A 16,624-nucleotide genomic window follows, 5' to 3' on the forward strand; every position below is an offset into this window, starting at 1 on the left:
ACCTGTGCCGTGACTCGATTCCTAGGATTTTAACAGCTACTATCACGGATTCTTTTTGTAGTCATCTTCATTTCTAGATAGTCGAAACAAACATTCTATTGAAACAAGTACTCATAGCATGTGCTACCAGCTCAGGGCTTCAGCATCGACTTGCCAGTGGTCTTTCTACCCTCCAGATCGGTGTGAGCCTGAGCAACCTCCTCCAAGGGGTAAACCTTGTGGACCTTGGCCTTGAGGTTGTTAGACAGGAGAAGCGAGAACAACTCATTGACGTAGAACTCGAACTCCTCACGGGTTTCAATGTAGCCGAAGAGCTGAGGCCGAGCGACCTTGACACACTTGGGGGAGAGTTTCCTATACGACCAACCGATCAGCATCGCACCTCACACCACAAACAAAGAGTAAAAAAGAATAAGGAAAAACTTACTGCAACGGCAAAGGCGGCACTGGGCCACTAGCATTTCCAAACCAAACAATAGTACCCTTGCGCTTAACGCTCTCCAAGCTTCCCTCCCAAGTATCCTTACCAACCGAGTCAAAGACAACATCAACTCCCTTTCCACCCGTAATCTCCTTCACCTGCTTCACCCAATCCTTGCCCTCCTCACTGCGGTAATCGATCACCACATCAGCACCCAGGCTCTTCGCCAGCTGGCACTTCTCAGGGCCACCAGCCGTTCCGATGACCTTAGCACCAATGGACTTCAGCACCTGCGTCATCAGGGTTCCCGCCCCGCCAGCCGCAGCATGCACCAACACCCACTCATCCTTCTGCACGGGATACGTCTCCTTCACCAACGTGATGACCGTCAATCCACTTAGAAATGATGCCATCAGGTTCTCATCTGTGATTCCATCGGGGATCTTGACGGTCTTGGCCATCGGCACCGCCGTGTACTCGGCATATCCGCCAGTGCTGAGCCAGGCCACCCGATCTCCAACCTGGAAGTTGTAGGGGTTGGGGCCGTCGCCTAGAGCGACAATGGTACCGGCACCCTCGCGACCGAGAATCTCGGGCTTTGCGGAGGGGTAGAGGCCTGTGCGGAAATACGTGTCGATGTAGTTGATGCCGGAGATGTTGTTCTTCACGAGGACTTGGCCTTCCTTGGGCGTGGGGACGGGGTGGTTGGGCTTGAACTCGAGGACCTCGGGGCCACCGAGCTTCTCGACTAAGACGGCCTTCATGGTCTGGGGGACGGACATGGTGATGAGGTTGCGGATGGGAGATGCGATGGTGGGGTGGAGGTGTAGGTGTGCGTGGGTTGCGGAGAGTCGTTGAATCGCTGGGGGAGACAGGGTTGAGGTAGTAGTAGAAATGGATGGGATAGAGGATCGGATAAGACGAGGGAAGACGCGATGGAGGGGCATTGGATGATGGGGGGTATTTCTAGGTGTTCAATGAGGGGTGGGACAGCAGGTGGGTTAAGTATATCCGGATAATCGGGTGTGGAGAGGTGGAAGTTCTCCCCGGCTACGATTTACGGAGCTGGACGGTCTTGCTGGTTGGTTTTTGCCGAAAGTGGACCGCAACATGAGGCAGTCGATTCCCGTCATTTGAAGCTTGATTTTCTGCGCTTCTTCCCCGCAGTTCTTCATTATTCTGCGTTGCGCTTGCGGATACTGGGTGAGAATGTCCGACGCCTCCGCACTGTATCACCGTGATATGAAGCAGTCTTTTTGATCGCTGTTTGCCTACTATGATTTTTGATATTGGCCGTTTCAGCTCTTCAGCGACTCTCTTCCTACGCTCTGGTGATATTTCCAGAGTCATAGAATGGCCACCTCTTCATCCGACGGAGTGACGCCATCGGCTGCAAGTCCGAACCGTCGGGAATATAGCTGACTAATGTCGGCTTCCTGCCGACGGACCGTGCCGTGCACAGCTGAGTCATTAATTGCATAATGTCATTTTCCCCTCCAATGCATAACATCCCGATCGGGATATACTCTCGTGCTTCTCTAGAAGCATTTTGGATTGTTGTCATCCTTCATCCATTGGGCCTTCATCCTCTTCATCCCTTCCGCGGACAACTTCAATATGCATTATCCAGTTCAGCCAGACAACTCAGCCCCCCTGTGTCACCGCCTCGCTATGCATATTGCCACCGTTTGCTCTCTTTCACCGTCTTTCCCACTGATGTCATCGCAGTGTCCCTTCCAACAATGAATCGTATATCATTGGAAGCCACTGATCTTCCCAGCATCATCGGCCAGGGGGTATGCAGCTCATCCCAAAAGGTGGCACCAGTAGCTGATGACGCCCAATGTGCCGAGTTGCCCGGTATCCCTTGAGCGGAGGCTGTGTGGCTTTGCCAAAAAGCGTGTCAGGCTCACGACCTGCTGTGCCTGCTGTATACTAGACCAACAGCTATCCACGCCAATACTCGAAAGTGGCGCCTTTCCCGCAGACTAAAATCTCTTTCGCCCATCAGCGTACCTAATCGGTCGACGGAAAGCGGGGATGGCGAATGAATGAATGTGCCAGCACAGGTTGTCCCAGTCTGACAGACCACACTTGACCTCACCTGCATAGAGATGGGATGGTTTCATGAGCGACTCCTTGTTGACATGGCTCAAGGGGATCCATTCGTTCCCAACGCTTGACGTCTGGCCACGATCGCCATGTTTCAGGGCTAGCGGGATTGATTCGTTGCCTGTTAACGCCCAATGTCTGAGCCCAGGCCCTGATAGGGCCACCATCCCCGGAGAGGCGCTGCCCGACCAGGTTTCCCATTGGGGTCTGTCTACTTTATATAGCCTCTCGAGAAATCTCTTCGCAACTCCCCCAATTCCTGGGGTGTGTACATCAGAAACTAACCTCTCTGTCGCTTAATACTTAATTCTAGCCGCTCGCAAAGGACCCCCAGGCCATCTGACTGTCTCATCTGCGAGTTGATTGACTGTTTTCTGTTCCATTTGGATCACTCCCGTGCCAATTGCTGTTTGCCGAACGCCCTTGTGTGTGTCTGCTATTTTTCTTGCTCATTATTTCGAGACCCTTTCTCGAGTGAGTCCGATGCTCGACGGATATATGATGCCAACTGCCCGGAAAGTATTTCTGATCCACCGTACCACCGCAGGATAGCCCCCAGGACCGATACTTCCCCGTTGGAGCTTTGCTTTTCTTTGCTAAAAGTTCTTTGTTCTTCTGTTTCTATTACCAATGTATTCTACCTCCAAGATGAGCTTGCGCTGGCGCAAGAAGACCCACTGGCCGCCTTCGCCATGTGTGGAAGACGAAGTTGTTTCCCTCTCCCGCGAATTACACGGATTGTCCCAAATCAGAGAAATGCCCGGACTCGAAGGTGTTTGCTCCCGCGGATCTGTCGACCAATACCCAGTCCTTGTGGATGTTTTTTCTTACTCTTCATATGAGGAGACGACCGTCATCTATGAGGACTTCAGCCGTGACAGCAGCTCCGAGGACAATGTAGGGCCGCCAACCCCGGTGGATGAGAAACAGGACCCGATGCTTTACCTTGTCGGGGATGACCAGGCAGTCTCGTTGTCCGCGCCACTTGCAACTCGAGAGCAATCCCAGGATCCATCCAAGACACCAGCTGATAATGAGCAGGGCTCTACGACACGAGGCCGCCCCAGAGCGGATACTAGAGCCCAGAGAGACAGCCCGTCTAAGAAGGATACAGCCCAGAGTTCCCGGGATGCCTCGAGGGCTTCGAACATACGCACCCCTGCTGTCACACAAAGCAAGTCTACTCCATCGTTGCCCAGACGATTCGGGAGTGTGAAACATGGCCGCTCCGCCGACGCCCTCACCACTAAATCCGGCTACCAATCCGACTCGGCTACAGTCAAGTCCAAGGCCAAGCCTGAAACCGTGGACAAATCTGCCGCGCCTCAAACGGACAAAAAGTCGCCCACTGGACTCACCGTGGCAGAAAGGCTGGAAGAGAAGATACGTCAGAGACAAGAGCTTCGTGCCAAGGAGGGCTCAGGCGATGCGCCGAAGACGCCTAGTCCTCCGTCTACTGATCAACCCAGTGTCCCGGTGGGACGTGCCGCGGAGCCATCCATAACCCCTGCAGCCACTGCAGCGCCTAAGAGCACCGCTCCAAAGACCCGTCCTAGGTCCACGTCGACGCCAAAGGAGCCAACTAGTGACCACCGTGTGGATGGACATGAAGCGTCCTCCTCAGCCGCAGCTCCGGCACCACAGCTCCCACCACGTCCGGGATTGGCCAGTAAGCCAGCAGGTCGATCAGTCTCAAGCAACGACGCTAAGTCAACGGCCCAGCTGCCAGCTCGACGGGCCGTATCTTTCCTAGATGACGTGCCGCAAAGGTCCTCGTCGCTCCCACGGACCCCCGAAGACATTCCTGAGCCACCACCACTACCACGCCGACGGAGCTCATCACAGGACGCTGTCCGCCATCGAAGTTCATCGCAGGATGCTGTCCGTCAAACTTCGCCCAAACGGCCGTTTTTCCTCCCGCCCTGCCCTAGATCGACTCCCATCGCCGGATACCAGGACTGGCACACGGTCAAGGGACTACCTCATTTGAATATCTGCCCGTCGTGCATGAAGCAAATGCGCAAGTCGGAGTTCCGAGACCACTTCGTCTTAGCCAGTCCCCGGTCCCGTGGAGAGAAAATTCGCTGCTCCATGAGCGAGCCCTGGACCCGACTGGCATGGATGCAGACACTCAAGAAGCAGCTAGACCACCTCGAACTGCTGCACCAAATCACGCGGCCACCCCTCAGCATCAAGCCGTGTCCGGGACGCATCATCACCGAGCAGCACTGGTACCGGATTGTGGACCCGGAAACGAACATGTACCTCCCGCAGTTCAATGTGTGCTCCGCCTGCGTGCGGAACCTACGGGTTCTGATGCCGCAGCACCGGGACACCTTCAAGCGGAGCTCCACCAAACAAGAACGAGCCTGCGACTTCTTGACAGACAGCCCACGGTTTGTCCGGTACATCGACTACCTGGATATAGCGGCCAACCGCGCCGACCAGGAAAATATGCTGCGCCCTAATGTGACTGAGTTCCTCTCGTACGCTCGACGCAAGGTAGTGCTGCGGGACTGTCGGCGGGACCGACGGATCCTCAGCACGTGGCACTACATGCCACAACTGCCAGAGCTGACGGTGTGCGAGGACTGCTACGATGACGTGGTGTGGCCGTTGGTCCGGGCCAAACAGCCCATTGCGCGCAAGTTCTCGACGTCAATGCGACTGCTTCCTGGCGACGGACCGTCTCGGTGCCGCGAAGCAAGCTGTCAGCTGTACTCGCCGCGCATGCGCGCCAAGTTCGCAGAGGCGGTGCAATCGAACGACCTGATGTACCTGAAGCAGGTGGCGCTGCGACGGCGCGACGCAGAGCAACGCTACCGGGACCGGGAGGAGGAATTGCTGGAAGACGCGAGTCGGGGATACGACGTGGAGGGAGAGATGCGGCGCAACGTGGAGGAGTGGAAGCGAAACGAGTAGTTCGATACCATGTATTTGTTTGTTTTTGTCAGGAACCCGCCTGTATGTTAGTGTTGATGATGCCTGTACACCTGATATCCAATTCAGTCCATCAATCATCCTCCTTTCCTCCGTCAGTAGATGCAGCATTAGCAATCTCCATCGCCTCCCCCAAACTAACAACCCTATACCCCCTCTCTTTCAACACCGGCAACACCCTTCTCAACCCCTCCACCGTCCAACTCCTCCGATCATGCATCACAACAATACTCCCCTCCCTAACCATACTCCTCACATGCCACGCATTCACCCCCGCCCACCCGATCTGCGCATCATGCGGATACACACTCCCCAACACAATCTTATACCCGAGTCTCTGCACAAGCCCCCTCATCCACCCATTAAAGAACCCCGATCCAGGCCGGAACCACTTCTTCACAGCCCCATCCTCAAACCGTGGCCGCTTCACCCCAGATTGCTCATAAACCCTGTCAATCACCCCATCCACCTCCAACATCTCCCTCTCCAGCACCTCCTCCCCAATCGAAACAGACGGCTCATCGTGCATCGCATGATTACCCAGCTCCATCCCGCTCTTCACGAGCGTATGTAGAATCCCCTCCCGGCCGGGGATCTGCGATCCGATGAGGAAGAATGTCGCCCGCGCGTCGTGTTGCTGGAGAAGGTGTAGGATGTCGAGCGTGTAGGTGCTGGGGGCGTCGTCGATGGTTAGGGCGATTACTTTTTCCGTTCTTTTCCCTTTTGTGTCCTTGGTGGTGGGGAGGGGTATCTCCCACAATGTATCTGGGTATTTGTTCGCCAGGGAGCGGATTAGGGCGTGCGGTGGCCGGTAGATTATGTATAGGGGCAGGAGGGTTAGGAGGATGAGGAGTAAGACGAGTAGAGGGAGGAGCATGGTTAGGGTGCGGGTGCGGCGGTGTCGAGAGCGGAGGATGGGAATGCGCGCGATGAGGGTTGTGAATGGGATGGTCAGGACGCGGAGGGGGAATAGGAGGATGGTTGTTGGGTGGAGGCGGGGCATTCTTTGCTTGATCTCTCTGTGTTCTTTTTGTGGGTATGTGGTGGGGTGGTGATGAGGGTGTGTGTTTAGTTGGTGGTTTGGTAGTGAGGATGCAGGTGTGCGGAGATGGGATGAGATGGGTTGGGTTGGGTGGTGCGGTGGTGGTTGTGATTGTTGTTGTGTGGTATTTGTGGGGGGGGGGAGGTGGAGGGCTGTTGTAACGAGTGGCTGGCGTCAGGCCATGGTGAATATGTGTCAGTGGGAGGAACTGCAAAGAGAGTTAAAAGTAGTATGTGGTGTTGTTGAGGTTGAAATTGGGGAAATGTCAGGAGGCGGAGCGGAGGTATGCGGCGATCCCGCTGGAGCAAGTCTGGTATGTATGTAAGGGATCTAGACCTTGCTGGAGTCAATGTACTTTTTCTAGAAGATGTAAATAGTTTGAATTTGACATGAATATCTTTGATATGTAGCGCTCATCTAGTTACTAATAACTTCTGGTATCAACTATCCCACCAATCCCACCACCTCCCCAGGCCATTTCTTCCCCCATACAATCGCCCGCGGTGGCACGCGACCTCCAACCGGCGCCAGCACTCGGATCTTGCCCTTCTCCGCGTCCACGTCCGCCACGTACAAGAAGCCCATGATACTGGCATCGCGCACATCCGCCGGGCTGGCCGTCGAGCTTGCATGTGTGATGGCCAGCAGCGAATTGGCCAGCGCTGTCGGCGCAGGAGGCAGTACCTTCTTCAGTGGCACGTTGGACGACCCCGCCGGCGTCACCGTCTCCTTCACCGGTCCAGCGATCCCAGGCAGCGTCGGTGCGACCGGAGCCTCTTCTTGCGGAGTCTGACCCAGGTCCACGTCGTTGCTTCCACCTGGGAGGAAGGCATCGCCGGTACCCAGCTGCGACGGGTCATATTCGTCTTCGTCCTCCTCTGCTGACGCTATGGTGTAGTTGTAGACCGCTAAAGCGTTGAAGTCCAGCTGCTGCGCATGCGGCGACAACGTAACATTCGTCGTTGACGACGCAGACAGCGACAGCGCTGCCGATGCCGTCGAAGGAATTGGGTTGCCGAAGAAGTATGTCCGGATCTGCGACTCGCTGACAGCCTTCATGAACGCCGCATCGCGATCAAAACAACCCCCAGACTTGGACAACTTAACCACCGAAATGCGCTCATCCGACGCCGCTGCAGACGCACTAGCCGTGGGCTTGTTATCAAAGTTCTTCATCATAATGCTGTACAGTCGCTCGGAACCAATGACCAAGATCGTCGTAACTGTGCCATAACCCCGTCAGCGCATACAACCCCCCAACCAGGATCAAGTAAAAACTCACTCGCAAACTCCGTCACAATATGATTAATCATCTCGACATTCCCAGCCTTACTCTGACTCAAAATTCCCGGCGTATCCACAATAATTCCCGTCTCCCTTGCATCCTCATCCTCCGCCATCCTCCCCGTCACCGACAGCGCCAACCTCGACACAATAGCCTTATACACCGAGCCATCGGCCTCCAACGGGTTCTGCATCGGATAGAAATACACCAAGGGCAACTTCACCGGCACCGCACTCGGCCCGGACATGGGACTACTCCCCCATCCTTCCTCAACATCAATCATCGTCCGGAACGCCGTAGCCGTCAACGTCCCCGGAACACTTAGCATGCCCTCCGTAGGATCCAAATTAACCACCAGCGGCTGCCGGCCCACCTTAGTCGCATACGCCGTCAGGATCTTCGACAGACTTGTCTTGCCCGCATCCTCAGGACCGAGAATCAGTACCCGCGGGCCATCTTTCCCCGTCGCTTTGGCCTCCTGTCGTAGTGTCTCCAGCGCAAAATGCACGTTCGCGTATTCAACCATCGGTGTTTCCTCCGCCACGTACTCGCTCTGGCAGCCGCCCGCGCCGAGTCCGCGCGCCGTTGTTCCATTCGTGCCTCCCGGGGCGAGGCTGTCCAGACCTGTGATGGCCTCTCCGGCGCTTACTTCTAGTGTGCATCCATGCCAGGTGTAGATTGCTGCTTTCGTGCCGGAGAAGGTGTAGGTTTGCGAGGGGGCTAGTTCGGTGCCAAAGAGTTCGGCGGTTCCGGCTAAGAGCTAGTTCTCCAGGTGGTAGATATGTCAGTCAACTGTCTTTTTTTTTTTTTTTTTTTTTTCTGTGATTCGTGAGGGATGGGTAATGTGCTGAGGTTCACGGCAGCTCACCTTTACGCGGACGGTCGTGCCAAAGGCGACTTCGAACCGCCACTCTGAGCCTTTGGGAAGGCTGATCTGAGAGGGCGGGGCTGGGGCGAACTCGCGGTCCGCGGAGGGTTGTGTTAGATCGAGACCGGGGAGCGACATGGCATCGTCTGGATAATTGGAATTGTTATCTGGAAAGTCGTCTGCGGACTGGAGTTCTGGTGAAGCTCCGAACAGGCGGAGAGAATGACGATGTTTAGCCTGTTTGCAGGACGGAACCGACCCGACTGGTTCGCGTTCGCAGCACGCCCATCTGACTGTTAATTGATCTATATTATACTTTTTTTGTTTATGCAACAGATCTACGAGGGTAATGATCAATTCATAGTTACTGCATATTCATCATCTGCAAATCTACCTAACAATGACATAACTCCGAACACAATCCAGTCAAACCATCCCGATTGCATCACGACTCCAGGGTGCAGCCCCGGTCCAAATGGTGTAGAACAGAAAATTGAAAAAAGTAAAAAAACCACATTATAGAGGCGTATATCAGGTATCCAGGAGATAATAAGAAACGGCATAGATAATGAACGAAACGAACCCAAGGCTTTCCTCGATCGCCAGGACCTCACCGGCCAATCCCCCGTGCGAACCACATCACTCGCACCCAAATGGCATCATTAGTAAAGAAATATTCGCGGCCAATACGGTACATCAAGAATCACTTCAATTGGGACTTAGGGATCGTGATGCGCTCGGGTGGATTGGCCAAAGCCTGAACTCGGATGGATTCCAGAGTAGGGGCAAACTGTGAACGGATAAGGAACAGCTTCGGCTGCTTCTCCATTAAGCATCGTTCAAAACCATAGCAGTCGGGGAATAAGGGGGAGATTTTCCAAAGGGGCGGGGGAATCGATGGCGGATTTGTCCAGACGTGAGCTGGACGTAAGTAGGCCGACACGGCGCACAATCACAACAATTTGCTTCCAGGCCAGTAGTTAGGGTGTCTAGAAGAAATACGGAATAGAGGCTCTGCAAGGCAGGTTAGCAATGTGCACGGGAGATTTAGCATTTGGCATGCAAGACTTACGCGAGCGCAAAGGCAGCTGTAACACCAACAAGAGCACGGTTCCGCACACGCTCCTGCTTCAGCTTCTCCTCCAGAACCTTGGCCCTCTTCACCCGGAGGGTCTTGGCTTCTTCATCTTCTTCCTCGTCATCTTCGCTGAGCACTTCCGTCTTGCGCTTCTGGGCTGCCTTGGCCGACGATGGCTCTGCCGTCTCGGTCTGAAGCTTGACCGCTTCTTCTACCATTTCTTTCGCCTTGGCAATCATCTGCTCAGTATCGGCAGCAGACGGTGCCTCAGGAAGGCTGATAGGCATCTCAACGGAAACGGTGGTTTGGGTGGTTTTGGCCTCGTCAACAGCTTCCGCATTGGTCTCAACATCGACCTTCACCTTCTCAGGTTCCTTCTCCTCGGGCTCTTCCACCCGAGCAGCCGTCCTCTTCGCCTTGGATGCTGATGCCGGTTTCTTCGGGGTAGGAGCGGGCTTCTCGTCGCCGTCCACCTCCACACTCTGATGAACGGTGCCGGTGACCGATTCCGACTCCACGGTGGAAGCCGTCAAGTCCAAAGAAGACTGGAGGCTGGCGTTGGCAGCACTGGTCGCCGCAGCGTTGGCCTCTTTCATGGCGCGAGTCTGGCGGGGCTTACGTGGGGAGGTCGACTTCTTGCTTGGAGAAGCGGACCGTCCCCTACGGAGACGTGGTGCAGTGAGAATGGCCGGGGCTTCGATCGGCGGCAAATCAAACCGAGGGGGAGGGGTAATTTGCTTCTTCGCGGACGAGGGACTTTGAACGATGTCGGTAGGATCGAGAAGGGCCCTAACCCAATCGTACATTTGATACTCCTTTGCTAGCTCAAGGGCTAAAAGTCATCAGAGCAACATTCATATCTGCGGAATTGTGACGCTTACCGAGCAGAGGCGAGATCCAAACATTGCCGGCGATCTCATCTTCACTAGTCTCCGTCCGGGTCTTCAGATACTCCCGCTCAGACCGTTCTTCATCGAGCTTTGCCCAAGGGAAGGCAATCTTGAACATTCCGGTAGCACTGACGAATCCATCTTTGCTACGTCTCTATAGCGACAGGTCAACCACCATTCTATGACATCACATTTTGTTCGTCATCAGCCATCCTTACCATCAAAAAGTAGGTTTCGGGATGTTGTTGAGGCGAGTGTGAGGGGAAAATCTCGGAGCCCTTGAGGTCTCTAGGCAGCGGCGCGCGCAAGTGTGCATACTCGAAGGGGCCGAGGTTTTCAGGCTTTGTCGCATTTGACGTGCCAACCTGGGTGGGTTTCACGGCGAGGTTGGTCTTTCCCAGACGACGGCGCGAAAGAAGTTCATCGTCTGATGTCGCGGAGATAGGAGGAGACAGGTTAGCCTGGCGCACGCTTTGGTGGAGATATCGGCATGCCACGATCGAGTCTGAGCTCGGGCGCTAGCTGGAATCACAACTTACAAGCAGGAGCCACGTCCGCAAGGATGAGAGGGTTGTTTTTCTTCGGCAGTGAGCGCACCATGATGAATGATCAGGCTCGCGAGCTGGGTCAATGAAGAAGCGAGGGGTATCAGTTGACGGTTGGTGATGAAGGAAGATGCGTCGCCAAAACGGCGGCCACGTTGCAGGCGCGTCTGTCGGCGCTCTCCAGGCGAGGTAGGTCGCGAAAGCAAACACGGCACCACAAGGAAGGGCGCACAGAGACAAACACCGCGGGTTGAGATGAGCGGGTGATGGACAGGAACGCTCAGGCAGAGAGCCGCGACGACCCAGGTGATAATGGAATGGAAGTCAGGGCGCGGGTTCGATAAGCAGGATCAAAGAAATGCGAGTAGGGGAAGGAAAATAATCAGGGAATCGAAAGCAAATTGGGGAGGGCGATTGCTTCCCACCGTGACCGGCTGTGACCGTCTGGGAACCCCCACAGTACCGCGCTACTGTGACACCACTGCAGCAGTGAGCCAATAATGTCGACGGAATTTAGTGGGGCAAGCCAAAACAGCAAGTATCTGCGGTGCCGGCCCATCCCCCGGTATCTGTTGTGACGTGTTTCGCTCATCATGGTATCGCTGCCTTGGCGCCTCACCGCTGCCGGTTGTCCCCGTGACGCCCATCCATTACGATTTTTGTTGTTTTCGGGTTCCTTGCAATGGGATCCATGGCTGCGGTCCGCATCGAAGTAACTTATCCTACCAGAAGAACATTCACAGCTTGATCCCTAGACAATAGCCTACCGTATTGAATTAATCCATGACTGGTAGGTCCTGAGTTGGCCACCCGCATATACCGTGCATAATGCCTATGCGCAATATGCCTAGAGTCGGACATTCGGGCACTTGAATTTGGTCCATTCGGGACACACTGGACTCGAATGAAACATGCCCACCAGGTCTGCGAAGCATGAAACAACTTAACCACTGGCTTATATCTTCCGAGTGCTGGTTCCAAAATTGTTAACCGAGTGATTGGTAGTAGATACTAGCCACTCGAGCACCCCAACTCTAGACTTGTCTAAGACATATCGTACTACTAGTAAGTAAAGTAGTTAGTAGATAGTAGTAGTACGCCAGCGATATATATAACCCAACTACTACGGCCAATTCTATAGTGGCACTACGGATTTGTAGTGGAAAGCTCAGCCCAGCCATCTTCAGGAATATCTTAATGTCTAATAACAACTACGACAGTGATAGAGCCCCAATGGAGACCTTATCATTACAACGCGCAAACACACATCTTCTCTCGCCCAATTGCAGAGTCAACCAACATTCATCATTATTGGGATGTAAAAGTGCACAACAGCCCTCCGGCTGAAGAGGCTCAGTTTGAGCAGATAACTGGATGGTAATCAAGGACTATATGAGTATCTCACGCCATTCAGAACAATTGAAACCGAGTGATATTGCCTCTCACGTAAAGTACTCAATGGTAGATGCTAAGAATGGAGCAGTTCTATAGTATCTCATCTCCGGGATTCCATCCAGAGAGGTGGACCTCAGTGCTTGTCTAGCAACCTAGCGTGGTCTCATTTCTCGTAGGGATCGTGAAGTCAAGAGAATCAAGAACCCCAATCTTCATCCGTTCCAAAAATACCCATTGCGTGGCCTGTTCCATGGATTGCTCTGGCTCCCCTTAATCTTCGGCGGACACAAGGCGAGATGGTCTGGCCCATCCACTCCCATCCACTCCTCCACCGCCTTTCTTCCCCCCACTTGTTACTTTAGTCCACTGCTTCCACTCCAAAACATTCCTAAACAATTCTCTCCTCAGCAGTTTCCTGTATTCCTACCATCTGGTACGTGATGTTCAATGTCTCTTAGACTCTCCTGACGAAGACTCACCTTTTTCTAGTCCGTATATCCCGTTTGCGAGGAGCAACATCAGCATCTCCCCTCCCATCTCCCCCTATCTCCAAATACCCCACCAACAACAATAATGCCTGAGCACGAAGAAGACCTCGTCGCCTCCCAGACCGAGGGTTTCAAGGTCGGAGAGAAGAAGACCATTGAAGAGTACCAGAACCTTGGTATGTGCTATCTACGCTGGCCTACCCCCTCCCGGGCAATCCTATACCCCTCCCACTCCCCGTGGTTGTAGCCTCGTGGCATCCAGCATCGCCGCCGCCTCCCCCCTTGCTTGCTGCCCAGTCCCGTCAAACGTACAGCGCGAGCATTCCTGATAACCCCACCGTTGAAATTTAATTTGCGTCTCTCTCTCTCTCTCTCTCTCCCGCAAACTTGGCTTTTTCTTGGAATTCTCCACTTGCCTCAAATTTCGTATCTAATTCAAATCCCCCACAGACAAGAACGACGAATCTCTCAACCGCTGGAAGGCCTCTCTGGGTCTGGCGACTGGAAATCCCATTGGCGACCCCAATGATCCCAGAAAGTGCATCATCAAGTCCCTTGCCCTGGAGGTGCAGGGACGTCCCGATGTTGTGATTGACCTGTCTACACCCCATGCGCTCGAGACCCTCAAGGACAAGCCCTTCACGATCAAGGAGGGCGCCACCTTCCACATCAAGGTCGTCTTCCAGGTGCACCATGAGGTTCTGAGCGGTCTCAAGTACCTGCAGGTCGTGAAGCGCAAGGGTATCAGAGTTAGCAAGGACGAGGAGATGCTGGTAAGTACTCTCGTCTCGACAATCGCAGGATGTAAGCCATGTACTCACTCGCTTATAGGGAAGCTACGCTCCCAGCACCACCGACAAGCCCGTCTACGAGAAGAAGTGTAAGCCACTACCCTACTATATGACACAAGTAGAAAGGAAAAAGATATAAAAGTACTAACCCGACGCAGTCAACGCCGAGGAAGCCCCCTCAGGCATGATGTACCGTGGCCACTACAACGCCGTGTCCAAGTTCGTCGACGATGACAACCACACCCACCTCCAGTTCGAGTGGTCCTTCGACATTGCCAAGGACTGGTAGAAAGAATGAAGTGCATTGTGTCTTCTAGAATAGCCAGTCGGACTGGCTCTGCTTTCTGGCTTTTCCCATCACAACTTTCTTTCTTTTCTTCCACCTCATATATGAAACTATGATCTACCTACCCTGCCTACACATATCATACTCCATGAGAAGCGCAAACACATCACATCATATCCCTGCCTTTTCTTCGCAGTTTTACTAGCGTTGGACCTACCTACCCACCTATCTGCATCTTACTGTTGTCCGAGTTCTGGAAATACAATATTATATTTTACAACCCTTCATTGTCTGCTACGCTCCTGATAACGGGCTACACACACACACTACATGCACCTACAGTATTCACATTAAGTAATCTGGGGCTATGATTTCCTCTCCTTACGGAGTTATCGCCCTATCTACTACCATCCCGATAACCGCATCATGCATTCATACTAAGGGCCGTTTGCATGCGGCTCGGCCCGGTCCTATCCTGTTCTGGGCTTTTTCTTTTTCTGTTTGCCCCCTCGAGAACCGAGATATCCTGTGTGACTGACTGATTTTCTGATTTTCTAATTGCGTCTGCTTCGTACATCGCACCATGGGATATTGTCTATAAATGCCTGTGATATTTACCAAACTCCCCAAGAAAATCCATGAATGATGTAAGAGAAGTGGGTTTGAACAAGGGCACAAGAAATAAAAAAGGGAAATAGAAGAAAGAAAAGCAAAAATGACAGTAAAGAAGCAACCTCAGGCAAAAAAAGTAAAAAGAAAGGGAAAGAGGAAAGAAAATAAGAAGGGTATCACAGAAAGTAGTCAATCACCGGACTCTGGCCATCCTTATTCTGTTGCGCCTGCTGTTCGCCCCGATGGATATCATTTTCCGGCGCGGCGTCAAAAATATTGAAATATCGTTCGCCTGTGTCACTTACCTCCAGGACGCTAGCCAGGTTTCCGCACCGATAGCAGTAATTCGGTGCACTCCAGACCGTACTGAGTCGGTCATCGTAGAGAACTTGATATCCCTCCTGGCACAGCTGGTGGGCCCGTAGGATATGCGACATGCTGTTGACCTCAAGGAATTTGCGGACCACCTGCGCACCGAATGTATAGCCCGCTCCACGGGGCGACAGGGAGAATTCATCCCGTTCGGTGTCGGGATCGGACCAAACCAGATCGGCCATGGGGCCTTCGTGCGGGATTTCGCGGAACCGGTCGATGATTTTGATTTGGTCGATGGAGTGGATGGACGGGGAAAGGCCACCATGTACGCAGAAGATCTGGTCATTGATGACCACGCTTAGGGTCAGGAAATCGAACATGTCCGTGAAGTAATGCCATACGTTGGCATTGCCGTATTTGCGCGCGCATTCCGTGTAGAATCCGTACGATTGCGTTACACCACGCGACTCGTGATTGCCGCGGATAAGGTGGACGCGCTGGGGGTATCGTAGTTTCAAGCACACGAGGAGGGAGATTGTCTCCACGCTGAACAAGCCTCGATCCACGTAGTCGCCTATTTGGATTGTAAGAGAACGCCCGTCAGCATTCATGTTCACCGTAACCCGGATTCTGTCTGGGGATCGGCACGCTTTTACTTGTGGCTGCCCCTTTCCTTTCTTTCCTCTCTGAACACTGGTATGATATCATGCGGAATACTAACCAAGAAACAAATAATTCGTGTTGGGACAGAATCCTCCGATCTTGAATATCTCAATCATGTCGAAGAACTGCCCGTGGATATCTCCGACCACCGTGACCGGAGCCGCAATGTGGACCACATTGCTCTCTTTCATCAACAATTCCTTCGCCTTGGCGCATATCGCTTCGATCACCGAGTCTGCCAGCAACTCTTTCCGGTAGAGTCTCTCAATGCACTCGTCGAGGTCGATACTAGCTGTTCCAACGGTGAGGGGCCGCACAGGACGAGTAGAAGAGTGGGGACTAGATCCAGGGCCGGGGATAGATGCTTACCTGGTAATCCAGGCATTTCGGAGCAGATGTATTTATCAAATCAGGGATTCAAAGATATGTGTATATTCATGTAGCGCGCCAGCTTCGATCGCGCTCAATAATAGAAAATGGGGGCTCAGAAGTCCACCGAAATGTATGCACAGGTGCCCAAAAAGGAGAGGAAATGATCAACGGCTGATACACCGCTATTATAAGCGAAAAGTGAATAGTAGGCGATTCGGTTCGAGAAGGGATATGTTTGTTTGAGAGGTTCCTGCAGTAGCTCGCATCATGGCCAACGGCACAGTACGCAGAAGCAGGAGTGAGCGTCTCACAGGGGGACTTGTGACCGGTGAGGGAAGAGCGGGGTCTAGACGCGAACGTGGAGGGTTGCAAGCAGAAATTTGATAAGCTTGCGCTGCACTTAATCCATATTTCAGAAAGAATTTGTACTCTAACTGAGGGGGATGAAGCAAACCAGGATTATCGACAGGCACAAAGCCCATTCCAGCCCGCCGAAGGACTCCCGACCCCATTCTGCCGGG

At 53.4% G+C, this 16,624-nt stretch overlaps 8 protein-coding genes across 8 annotated transcripts; 3 read left to right on the forward strand and 5 right to left on the reverse strand.

Moving 5' to 3' along the window:
* Positions 1-57: 57 nt before the first annotated feature.
* Positions 58-1,603, reverse strand: BDQ94DRAFT_145875 (quinone oxidoreductase family protein). Its single transcript, XM_026766720.1, has 2 exons — positions 428-1,603; positions 58-354 (listed from the first exon to the last, which is right to left on the reverse strand). Exons 1-2 carry the CDS (start codon positions 1,366-1,368, stop codon positions 132-134), a joined length of 1,164 nt encoding a protein of 387 aa, XP_026624870.1. The 5' UTR covers positions 1,369-1,603; the 3' UTR covers positions 58-131.
* Positions 1,604-2,710, forward strand: BDQ94DRAFT_145878 (uncharacterized protein). Its single transcript, XM_026766721.1, has one exon. It carries the CDS (start codon positions 1,903-1,905, stop codon positions 2,290-2,292), a length of 390 nt encoding a protein of 129 aa, XP_026624871.1. The 5' UTR covers positions 1,604-1,902; the 3' UTR covers positions 2,293-2,710.
* Positions 2,711-2,799: 89 nt separating this feature from the next.
* BDQ94DRAFT_180031 (uncharacterized protein) lies at positions 2,800-5,667 on the forward strand. The gene has a single exon (XM_026773530.1). It carries the CDS (start codon positions 3,164-3,166, stop codon positions 5,453-5,455), a length of 2,292 nt encoding a protein of 763 aa, XP_026624872.1. The 5' UTR covers positions 2,800-3,163; the 3' UTR covers positions 5,456-5,667.
* Positions 5,547-6,476, reverse strand: BDQ94DRAFT_171548 (chitin deacetylase CDA4; the record flags this gene model as incomplete). The annotated part of the gene is made up of 1 exon (XM_026771797.1): positions 5,547-6,476. The coding sequence occupies one exon, from the start codon at positions 6,474-6,476 to the stop codon at positions 5,547-5,549; it is 930 nt and encodes a 309-aa protein (XP_026624873.1).
* Positions 6,477-6,903: 427 nt separating this feature from the next.
* Positions 6,904-8,848, reverse strand: BDQ94DRAFT_52370 (cleavage polyadenylation factor subunit CLP1). Its single transcript, XM_026775966.1, has 3 exons — positions 8,669-8,848; positions 7,798-8,560; positions 6,904-7,738 (listed from the first exon to the last, which is right to left on the reverse strand). The coding sequence occupies exons 1-3, from the start codon at positions 8,804-8,806 to the stop codon at positions 6,960-6,962; spliced, it is 1,680 nt and encodes a 559-aa protein (XP_026624874.1). The 5' UTR covers positions 8,807-8,848; the 3' UTR covers positions 6,904-6,959.
* Positions 8,849-9,021: 173 nt separating this feature from the next.
* Positions 9,022-11,683, reverse strand: BDQ94DRAFT_145884 (KilA-N domain-containing protein). Its single transcript, XM_026766722.1, has 5 exons — positions 11,176-11,683; positions 10,855-11,063; positions 10,628-10,790; positions 9,741-10,578; positions 9,022-9,682 (listed from the first exon to the last, which is right to left on the reverse strand). The coding sequence occupies exons 1-5, from the start codon at positions 11,234-11,236 to the stop codon at positions 9,658-9,660; spliced, it is 1,296 nt and encodes a 431-aa protein (XP_026624875.1). The 5' UTR covers positions 11,237-11,683; the 3' UTR covers positions 9,022-9,657.
* Positions 11,684-12,808: 1,125 nt separating this feature from the next.
* Positions 12,809-14,507, forward strand: BDQ94DRAFT_145886 (rho GDP-dissociation inhibitor). Its single transcript, XM_026766723.1, has 5 exons — positions 12,809-13,009; positions 13,066-13,240; positions 13,515-13,837; positions 13,896-13,944; positions 14,014-14,507. The coding sequence occupies exons 2-5, from the start codon at positions 13,150-13,152 to the stop codon at positions 14,142-14,144; spliced, it is 594 nt and encodes a 197-aa protein (XP_026624876.1). The 5' UTR covers positions 12,809-13,009; positions 13,066-13,149; the 3' UTR covers positions 14,145-14,507.
* Positions 14,508-14,536: 29 nt separating this feature from the next.
* On the reverse strand, positions 14,537-16,538 carry BDQ94DRAFT_52396 (serine/threonine-protein phosphatase). Its single transcript, XM_026775967.1, has 3 exons — positions 16,101-16,538; positions 15,790-16,023; positions 14,537-15,642 (listed from the first exon to the last, which is right to left on the reverse strand). The coding sequence occupies exons 1-3, from the start codon at positions 16,114-16,116 to the stop codon at positions 14,930-14,932; spliced, it is 963 nt and encodes a 320-aa protein (XP_026624877.1). The 5' UTR covers positions 16,117-16,538; the 3' UTR covers positions 14,537-14,929.
* Positions 16,539-16,624: the final 86 nt, after the last annotated feature.

Source organism: Aspergillus welwitschiae (genome assembly GCF_003344945.1).
Source record: "Aspergillus welwitschiae strain CBS 139.54b unplaced genomic scaffold BDQ94scaffold_21, whole genome shotgun sequence".
Lineage (NCBI taxonomy): Eukaryota > Fungi > Ascomycota > Eurotiomycetes > Eurotiales > Aspergillaceae > Aspergillus > Aspergillus welwitschiae.